This window comes from Apaloderma vittatum, unplaced genomic scaffold (genome assembly GCF_000703405.1).
Source record: "Apaloderma vittatum isolate BGI_N311 unplaced genomic scaffold, ASM70340v1 scaffold36442, whole genome shotgun sequence".
Taxonomy (NCBI): Eukaryota; Metazoa; Chordata; class Aves; order Trogoniformes; family Trogonidae; genus Apaloderma; species Apaloderma vittatum.
The window spans coordinates 11,652-21,892 of NW_009704736.1; the positions used below are offsets into that span (position 1 = coordinate 11,652).

The 10,241-nt window shown below is 47.6% G+C and overlaps 1 protein-coding gene across 1 annotated transcript in view; it reads left to right on the forward strand.

Moving 5' to 3' along the window:
* Window positions 1–8,946, forward strand: part of LOC104270716 (inositol hexakisphosphate and diphosphoinositol-pentakisphosphate kinase 1-like) — a gene marked incomplete at its 3' end in the record, with an annotated part of 16,521 nt that extends 7,575 nt beyond the window's left edge. Inside the window, exons 13-21 of the mRNA XM_009865149.1 lie at window positions 957–1,042; window positions 1,430–1,558; window positions 2,920–3,041; window positions 3,803–3,985; window positions 4,902–5,043; window positions 5,666–5,889; window positions 6,839–6,966; window positions 7,449–7,563; window positions 8,839–8,946. Of these exons, the coding sequence (XP_009863451.1) occupies window positions 957–1,042; window positions 1,430–1,558; window positions 2,920–3,041; window positions 3,803–3,985; window positions 4,902–5,043; window positions 5,666–5,889; window positions 6,839–6,966; window positions 7,449–7,563; window positions 8,839–8,946 (1,237 nt within the window). The remainder of the gene's footprint in view (window positions 1–956; window positions 1,043–1,429; window positions 1,559–2,919; window positions 3,042–3,802; window positions 3,986–4,901; window positions 5,044–5,665; window positions 5,890–6,838; window positions 6,967–7,448; window positions 7,564–8,838) is intronic.
* Window positions 8,947–10,241: the final 1,295 nt, after the last annotated feature.

Consider the following 10,241-nt stretch of genomic DNA (forward strand, 5'->3'; position numbering starts at 1 on the left):
AGGGTTCACGTCTCGGGGCACTGTGGCGTTGCCTCAGAGCCGCGGGCCAGCACCCGGTGTAGGTACAAGCTGCCCCGGCCAGCTGCCTCTCCAGAGGTCAGAGTCTCCTCCATCCCCTGTTAGTAGCTGCACATGGAAGGTGCCACACTCTTAACGTTTTCTTCCTGGCATTAAAACCACTGCTGATTCCTGTTCCAAGTGCATCTAGGTTTTGGCTAAATGAGCCAAAACTGAGCTTCCTTTGCTGCGGGAAAGGAGCTGGAGTCCTGTAGGGACCACGTTGATACGAAGCATTTTGATAAATTTGGAACAAATCTTCTTTTAAATAAGGTGATCCTGGTGCCAAAAGCTTAACAGTAGGGGACTTGGAAAACATGGAAAGATGTTTGGGTCCTCCTAGGTTTCGTACAGCGAAAATGAAAGACAATGTGGTGGTGTTGGCATCTTAAAAACAAAAGAAGGGTTTCTCGCAGAACTGCGGCTCATACACAGGTGACGAGTGTGTTCGAGCCATGTTTGCAGAGCACACAGGATGAATTTTTGCTATGATTCCTTCCTTTCTGCTCATTAGGGATGTGGCTATTGTCAAAGTGGCTGGTAGATTTAATTGTTTTTCCTGGAATCTCATTAGTTCACTTGTTAAAAATGTAGATAGAAATTAACTAAAGCTGATTAAAGCCCTGGTGGGATATGAGAGCACAGAGTGCTGTCAGCTGAAGAGCAGGGAAGTACGTGGATCTTTGAACTTCATTTGGGGAAGGTGTTTGGCTTTTTTTGGGGGTGCGTGCCATGTCATAGGGGAAGGGCAAAAATGTTCATGTTACGTCGCAGTTGACATCTCAGCAGAAAGTCTCTTGCCTTGCTGTATTTTTGCTGTGGGCTGCCTAGAGACCTCTGGGCAAAGGGTGGCTGATATTGATCTGTGTAAATTCCTTTCCCTCCCCTTATTGTGACAGGTATGGACATTTTTCTGGCATTAACCGTAAAGTTCAGTTGACCTATCTGCCTCATGGACATCCAAAAGCTGCAAGTGAAGATGAAGGTAAAGAAACCTAACGTTGCTGCCATGATCTTCAAGCCTGGAGTTCAAGAGTGCATTCAGCTTTCCTGCCTCTGTAGAACATGCAAGCAAAGGTGGTGACCCGTCCCTTGCCTCTGCTCACACCGTGTGAAGGGTTGGAGTGATGCATAATGCGGTGTACCAGTGTACCCCGCGTTGTGCCATGGGGCTTTTGCTTCCAATTTCACAAATGTCAGCCTGTATCTATAGCAACTCTTAATTGCTGGCTTGGTTCCTGGGGATTTTGGGTCAGGCTTGTGTCATGAATGCTCTGCAGGGTGCTGATGGCAGCCTCTTCTTCCTCCCCTCCTCTGCCCCTGCAAGCTCATCTTTGAACTCTGGTGTAGTGAGCACCCATTTGTCTCCTAGATGCTCGACGAGAGCCTTCCCCATCCCTTCTCCTGGTGCTCAAGTGGGGCGGAGAGCTGACGCCCGCTGGAAGGGTCCAGGCAGAGGAGCTGGGCCGAGCCTTTCGCTGTATGTACCCTGGTGGCCAAGGTAAGTTTTGCCCGTAAGTTTTGCCTGTGTGTTGCCAGTTCATGAGCACCAGCCTGAGGCAGGGTCGGGTGTCTGTAGGCTGTCCACAGTGTGTGTGACTTAGCCATTGCTGGTTTTGTTCTTCTGAGTTGACCTGATAAGGATAAATAATTCAAGTGGGTTTTGCTGGCTAGAGATGTCTGCTGCAGGGGTTAGGCTTTGGCGTGTCTTGGAGCACAACAGCGTTCTTTCAGCTGATATGTCAGTATTCAAAACAGAGGAGCCATTCTAATAAGATGCGTTCTGATGCAGCAAATACGATTCAAAATTCGTGTATGATTACAAGGAATTTAGATCATGTAGAGAGCAGAAGAAATCTATCTTGGAACACAGCTAATTCTGCCTCAAAATGAGAGAATGGGAAAACTTCTCTGTATTTTCTCCATCACAGTTCTGAGGCTCTGAAAAGCATTTGGTACACACAGATCAACAAGAGTCCAAAGTGGGAGTGGGAAGAGGCTGAGATTGATCCAAGTAAAGAGTCAGAATTAATATACTGTTACTGTATTGATCTGATGAGACCAGTATTGGATACTGCTTTTGCATGTTTAATTAATTCAAGTTAATTCATTAAATTTTAAATTAATTTAGCTTATTTAAATGGAATTGGAGAAGATCTCCTTCTGGAATGATCCGGGTTTTTCTCCAAATTGTGAGCTCAGAGCTGGGAGCAGTTTTTCCGTCTTCTCGTGCAATGTGACCGGGTACTGTGCAAAATCATCACGGGATTCCAGGCAGCAGCAAACTAGTCACCGCTGCACTGTCTGTGGAGGGTCAGGCTCAAGAGCTGCATGAGCTGCTTTCTCCCATTACCGATCTGGCTCCTGTGGTTGACTCAGCTACCATAAATAAACCAGCATTTGGCGCCGCAAGGTAATTGTAGCTCTGCAGGATGTGCTTTGGAAGCCAGATGCCTCCCTGCTGAATAACTCTGCCTGCAGTTCTGATGGCAGCAGAACCTGCCCTTGTGCAGAGAACAAGTAGAAGGGGACAACTTCTTTTGCACATCTTTATTCTGTACAGGGGGCTTCAGGCTCGCAGAATGATCGTGGGCTGTTCAGAGAGGGTTGCTGCCAATTTGGGCAGCATCACACTTGACCGGTGAATGCTCACTGTTTTCCTCAAAATGAACTTTCCCAAGTTAAGCAAAGCCTGAGTCATCGTGTATGGCTAGAAGTGTCTATTTTGGAGCAGCCTACAAAAGTGAATAATTTTCTACATAACTTTGTTACCACAGTAAAGTTTGTTGTCTAAAGCAGTATATTCAGCTGATGGTTTTGCAGGTGTCACACTATTAATTTTGAGTTTGTTCTCTGTTCCAGGTGATTATGCTGGTTTCCCTGGATGTGGCTTACTCAGGCTGCACAGCACCTACCGTCATGATCTCAAGATCTACGCCTCGGATGAGGGGCGAGTTCAGATGACAGCAGCAGCTTTTGCAAAGGTCCTTTCTCTCTTTGGGCACCTGTTAGGTCTGCTGCGTTAGTCTTGAAATACGGGAGTTCTAAAGGAAAACCTCTGGGGATGAGGAAGGAGCTGTCCTAGGAGCGTCCCCCTCTCTTTTGGGAGGGTGGTGGACACTGTGCTGACAGCGAGTGTGCGGTGCTGGAGATCCAGTGTAGCTGCACAGGTGTGTCACCTTTAGTCACAGGGGCAGGACTCTGACTGGAGAAGGAGTTATTTATGGAGAGTTGCTGGTGTTTCGTTTTAGAGCACATCAGACCTGTTGCTGAGTATTAATTGCCTACAAAATGAGTGTTCTTTGAGTGACTGCCCAGCCAGAGGGGTTATTCCTTGTCTGCAGGATTTAGAAGGGAATGAAATGTCTTTGAAGCAGTGTGGGGTGGGGCCTGGGGAGAAGACACGTTCACCTGCAGTTAAGGCTTGAGCCAAGGGGAATCCTGTGGTGGCTTTAGCTGTTCTGCAGAGCCTCTGCTGTACCAACACTTTCCAGCAAACTGAGCTGGCTGCTCAACAGCTGCCTGAATAAGTCTGAGTCTACTGCAGGCAGAGCTGGCCTTTTGCCTCACATAGCTCCAGAATCATGCCAGAGTCCCTGGTGGCTGTAGGTGCTGTTGCTGTAAAACTGCTCTTCAAGGACAGTTGAGATTTGACTCCAGCTGATGGAAGGCTGGCCATGAAGCTCAGAAAAAGGTTTGTTGCTTGGGCTGCACATAGCTGAAATCTTGTCCTGTGTTTCTCTAGGGTCTGCTGGCCCTGGAAGGAGAGCTGACCCCCATCCTGGTGCAGATGGTGAAAAGTGCCAATATGAACGGTCTCCTGGACAGTGACAGTGATTCCCTTAGCAGCTGTCAACACAGAGTGAAGGCACGACTGCATGAAATCATGCAGAAGGATGCTGAGTTCTGCGAAGAGGATTATGAAAAGGTAAAACACCTGTGCAGCTTTATTGTTTCATGTGTCTGGAAGGAGAGTAGCATTGCTGCAGTGATTTGACATGAAGCCTGCTGGTATGTGAACAGTAGTTTGGTTAGTCTGAGATCAGTTCTGGCCAAAATTATAGGATGTAAATGGAATTTAGGAAGGGAAAGGGCTTCTGCAAGTGAAAGAAGTGAAATTCTTCTCCAAGTGAAAGTCCTCAGAGTTGCTCCCATGTCCCCTTCAAGTATCACCATGTTACCTTCCTATCCCTTTAGAAGTGCCAGCACATTTTATTCTGATGACTGTGCTAAAAGAAGAATTCTTGAGGTTTGCTGCATCCTGCCCAGAACAATCCTAGTTGCTGTGGACGTGGAGAATCTGCCTTGCCAGATTCTAAATTTGTGCTCTGTACGTGTGTGAACGGATCTTTTAGACACAAACCCTTTTCTGGTCCTGCTAGTGTCTGTCTGATAACTGCGGAGTGGAGCGCATGGACTACATCCAGCACAGCACCCCAAAAAAAGAACTATGGCTGCTTCTTCAACAAGTTCCCAAACCATTTTTCCTAGACTTTGGGGTCTGATTACTGGACCGAAATCGATTACCCTTAAGGAATGCACTTATCACCTCAAAGAACTATGTAAAACTTCTGTGAAGCTCTTCTGCTTAAGCACAGAAGGAAAGTGAGGCAGGAATGGGTATTGCATGTGGCGAGAGGTCTGATCTGGTAGGAGCAGTTGTTTGGTCCTGATAAAGTTTTTAAAGCGTGCCTGACTACCCCTAGGGATAGGCCAGCTTATTACTCTCAGCTTGGAGCACAGCTTTTGTACCTCAATGGAAAGCAGTCTGCTGCCAAAGGCAGACGATTTGTGCTCCCAGTTTGTAAAGACACTAACTAATCTCTACTGATGTCTCCTCTCAGCTAGCACCTACAGGCAGTGCTTCTCTGCTCAACTCCATGACGTTTATCCAGAACCCAGTAGAGGTCTGTAACCAGGTGTTCACCCTAATTGAGAGTCTCACCTCCCAGATACAAAAACGGCTGGAAGACCCAAAATCTGCAGGTGAGCATCAGAACTGGAAAGGGTTTGGAGTAGGTTAATTTATTGTTACATCTTCAGAGCTCTCAAACACCACTATGGTTTATGTTTGTCTGTAGCAGAGAAATTCTGAAGTGAAATTCTGTGTTTGCTATTGGTGTAGAAGGCTTCTGTTCCACTTTCAACTACTGTTAGAGAGAGCTGATCCGTGTGTCTCGGGTGTACGGGGAGTGCAGACAGCAGCAGTAGCCTGGGGAGCCTTGTTTTTCTCAAGCATTTCCTGGAGGGGGGCTCAAGACAGTAAACAGCAAGTTTTTTGGTCACAATTTGCTCGTCTCTAAGAGATTTCCTAGTAAGAGTGAAGAAGTTTTGAAAAATCATCTGTGGGACATTTCACACGATTTATGGCAGACGTAAGCCAACAGGCAAGCAGTTTCATGTTTCTCAGGTATTTCAAAAGTAACTTACTGGTTACAGGTTAAAACTCCATGCAACAGGTCTGGTGACCTTTCCAGTCTAGGATTCTTGTGGGTCATGTAGTAATGAGAGCCCTTCTGTGCTGGGAGAAGTCACTCGCAGCCGTCACTTGAAACCTGCGCAGGAGCAGTCAGGGTGTGAACGAGAGTTGATGTTCTCTGCTGTTTAGACCTGCAGCTGTACCACAGTGAGACCTTAGAACTGATGCTGCAACGCTGGAGCAAGCTGGAGCGAGATTTCCGCATGAAGAATGGGCGCTACGACATCAGCAAGATCCCCGATATCTATGACTGCATCAAATATGATGTACAACACAACTGTGCACTGAAACTGGAAGGCACAGCTGAACTCTTCAAACTCTCCAAAGCCCTGGCAGATGTGATCATACCCCAGGTACAGCCTGTCCTGCCTGTGTGATGATGTCTGTAGTGTCAGTTCCTGACCCTTTCCCTGTCTGTTTTTTCTTGATTCTCTTGCATATTAACTCTCAAGGCAGTATATCATGGGCATTTCTCAGATGTACCTCTTAGTGCCTGTATAAGGCCAAAAGCATTTATGACTTAAGAGTGGCAGGGCTGCCTTCCCGAATGAGGATTCTGACAACATCAACATAATAAACAGCTGAGGCAGCAGTTTTTCCGTGTTTGTTGTGGTGCATCGTAGCACAGCTTCCAGCTGTGTGGAGGCTACGGTGACATCCCGTTCTCCAGAATCTCTCTCTGGGGAAGAGAGATTTCTGTGTTAAAGTGAAGGCTTGTTCTGACAAATTTATTTTTCTTGTTTGCAAAGTTTGCTTGCTTCTCATGAAGTTCATGCCTATAAACAGGAGGGGAGAGAAGGGCTGCATGCAATGGATCTCTGTATTCACTGTTGTTCTGTCCCACTTCTGGCAGAAGTGTTTCGTTTATGTGTGGTCCAATTGCACTTGTGCCCGTGTGGAGCAGAAGTGGTCCTGATGAGATGCAGTTTGACTGTTTCCAGGATAGCACTTCAAGTTTTATCTTTGCAAATAGCAGTTGTTGTGTTAATGTTCACACCAGGTCAGAGTGTAAGTGTGTGTGTCACAAGAGGATGGTGCTTGCGGCTCTCAGCTGCTGGAAGAATGCTGACAGCCGTGTCCAGGCAGACTGGGATTCTTGGAGGAGTCTCTGTCCTCTGTAACCCCCTGCAATATTTGAGGGGGAAAAAAAAGGCGAGAAAGGTGCCGAGTGAAATTTCCCTTTCTGTCCTTGCTTAACTGTAGGGGTGCTTGAGTCCAGGACTGCTGAAGTCCAGACTCCTTTCATGTGAGGATGTGGCAAAGAACCAGGACTCAAGAGTACCTGTTGTTTTGTTCCTACAGGAATATGGGATTAATAAAGAGGAGAAACTGGAGATTGCTATTGGCTTTTGTCTTCCTCTCATTAAAAAGATCCAGTTGGACCTACAGAGAACCCACGAAGATGAGTCTGTCAACAAACTACATCCCTTGTAAGGATTGTGCTGCATGCAGCTGCTGGTGGGGAGGGCAGCTGGAGCAGGGAGTGGGAACCACGCCAGAACAGCGTGCTGGTATGGATGGAGGCATGTGCACCGAGGGATGCACCAAGTGGGAGGCATGTTGTTGCTCCTGGCACTAGAAGGGAAATGCAAAAGCGCACTGAGACTGCTGAGCAGGAGCAAGGTGCCACAGAAGCTTAAAGCCGTTGTAGTTGGATGGTGGTGCTTTCGTCCTTGTCTCTGCAGGGGGCAAGTGCTAGAGTGGGCCATCTCTGCCCCACCGTGTGTCTGCACCAGGATACCACAACACTTGCTGTGCCCAGTGCTCTCACCATTGTTCTGTCCCTGCTGCTCTTTGACAGTTCCCAGTGTGCTGTTACCTTAATTCCTGTTAAGTGTGCAGAAATGCTGCTGTGTGATAGATGGCCCTTCACTGGCAGACCATGAGTAACACTGGGCTGGTTTTGGTTTAGGTACTCAAGAGGAGTTCTGTCACCAGGTCGCCACGTTCGGACACGGCTCTACTTCACCAGCGAGAGCCACGTGCACTCTCTGCTCAGTATCTTCCGCTATGGGGGGCTCCTGGATGTAAGTGTCCCAGCAATGCTTACAGAGTAGGCCTCCCTGCTTTTTTTCAGTGGCGCTTTCCAGGGTGGACAGTGTATGTTTGTAGGTTGCCTCCTAGCCAGCTCCTCCAGTAACGATGTGCATCAGTGGCCTCTGGCCAGCTCCGTCTGTGCCGTGCTGATGTGCTGCAGCTTCCTGCCTTTCTGGCATGTGGGAGGATTATTCTTCTTCAGTCCTGACACTGTGCCTGCCTTGCTTGCACAGAAGCATGTTTTCTCCTAGAGCTGCCCTCTTAGTTTCAGATGAGTAGGCTGCTTGTCTGTGCAGGAGGGTAGCAGTGTGAGGCAACGGGGATGAGGGAACTTGACTTGAAATGCAGAGGGGGTGCTCTCTACCAGTGGGGCAGTTTACATGTTTTTAGGGGACTAACTCATCCAGTCCAACCTTCACTCACTCTTGTAACCTGCTTCCTGAAGGAACTGGCATGCAGACCCTGAGAAGAGGTCTGCTTTAGCCTCCTTGGGAGGCTCTCTGAGTTACCTTCCCATTTTTAAGCATGGCATTCTGAAATGCCTTGCGAGTTTGGGCTTGCTTAGCAGGCGTGATTTCTGATGTCTCTGGAAGCTCAGTGTATCCAGAGGCAGTGATCATACAAGTACCTCTGAATTGCTCCCTGGACAAGTTGCTGCTTTTTTCCCCGACTTGAGTGTCAGAGGATGCTGTGTTGCCAGCACAGGGATATTCGGCTACATGTGGGCTTGTCTGTACGGGTGTGGTTCACTTCGTCCCCCTCAAGGTGGTGAGGTGCTCCACAGCAGCACGAGTGGCACTTTGGGCACGGCTGCTGCCAGCAGTGCTGGAGAACTGCAACTGCCCTGCCTTGGGAGCCTGAGGGGCCAGCATGGCTCCATAGACTTTTCATTCCGCATTGTGTTAAAGAAGCTTCACGTGGTCCCTGGTTCAGCACGAGTTCATCCCTTGCTCTAGAATACTCGGTTGCGTAGGCCACTGTTTGAGGATGCGGGTGACTGCGGGTCGGCATGGCCTGGGGGCTTGCAGCTGGCTGTGTGCGATCCGCGGGTGGGTTGTGTGGGGAGCTGCAGTGTCCCTCTGTGCAGTTGCTCCTTACCATCATTGCGAGGCCGTGTCTCTTCACGCAAGTTAAGCGAGGGGTTTTTTTGTCCTGACAATGTTGTTATCTTGTGGAGAGACAAACTCTCTCAGACCCATCTCACTGAATGCTGCAAAGTGTCTGCTGTTGCTTATTCCATGCGACTGTTTGTGTGTATGTATCAGGAAAACAAAGACCAGCAGTGGAAGAGAGCCATGGACTATTTGAGTGCTATCTCAGAGCTGAACTACATGACCCAGATTGTTATCATGCTCTACGAGGACAACAACAAGGTGAGGGATAGAGCTGTAGGAAAAAATCCTTCCTGCCGTGATGCAAGGCACAGCCCCGGAGAGATGAGTTCAGCTCGGAAGTTTGTAACCTGAGCTCTCTCCGCTTGTGGGTGAAGATGGATGCATCATTAACACAACTGCTAGTTTTTATTTTTAGGTGGGAGGCAGCAACTCAGTTAACACTTGTTACGTGTGAGCAGAATGCCACCCTGAGCAGTGATACCGAGCTTAAGTAATCAATACTACATACTCTAAAGCATTTGCTAGCACAAAACAGTTTGTTGTTTCTTAATATTAATTACAAATGAACAGTGGGAAATGATAAATAAAACCAAGCAAAATCTGTCAGTTTTCCCCAAATGTTTCTAGAAAAGATCCAGAAATTCCACATTCATAAACTTCTTTTATTTTAAAAATGTACCAATATAGTTAGGAAAGTCTATACCGATACCTTCAGGAAGGAAAGAGAATCATTCAAAAAGACCAGCCAGAACGTGGAAGCCAGTGGTGATGACTGTAAGTGGGTTTGTCACCAAATTGCAGGTACTGAATCCCAGCACTCGGGTCCTGTGCTGCAGGAGTTGTGGTGAGTGAGGGCAGCAGTCCCTTTCCTCTGTATGAGGAAAGAGTTAGAATCTTGTATTCACAGAGCTCATGTGCGTTTTTAATGGTAGAAGTGAAATATTTCCCAGTGCTGTTTGTCAAAAAAGCCCCAAAAGTCTGAAGAGAGCTCTTAGGAGTGGTGTAAATCTGTCAGTAAGTAGAGGTGGTAAAACTTTTGGTTTTCCATCGTTAGTGCCAGATACTGCAAAAGCTCTGGCTTCCTTAAAAAAATAGATAAAAAATTAATATTCGAGACAGTTACTTAAATATTGGAACAGTCTGACTAAAGGTCCAGGAGGAAACCAGTCTGTCCCTGCCCCAGGGTGTGCTTGTTTTGCAACAGGAGTGGATCCGAAGGGGCTGTGTTTTAGGTTTATATATATATATTTATATATATACACACACAGAGCCTGATTCTCTTTCGGTCCTCTGGTGGCTGTTGTCACAAAATAACAACAATTTGAATGCCTCAGCTTTGTGCTAATAAGGTTGTCCTTTTGGATGAGACAAACCTGGAGCTGTTATGTTCATGGTTTCTTGTTGCTTCTGCTTTCCTTCCAAAAGGACGAGCTTGAGACGCGTGCTGCACTGGCATGGCAGGGTGCCCCGGCTCCCCACCATGGCCTCCGCTGACAGCGGGACCAGTTTTTATTCCTTTACTTATTCCCCACCCCCTCCTGTCTACAGGACCC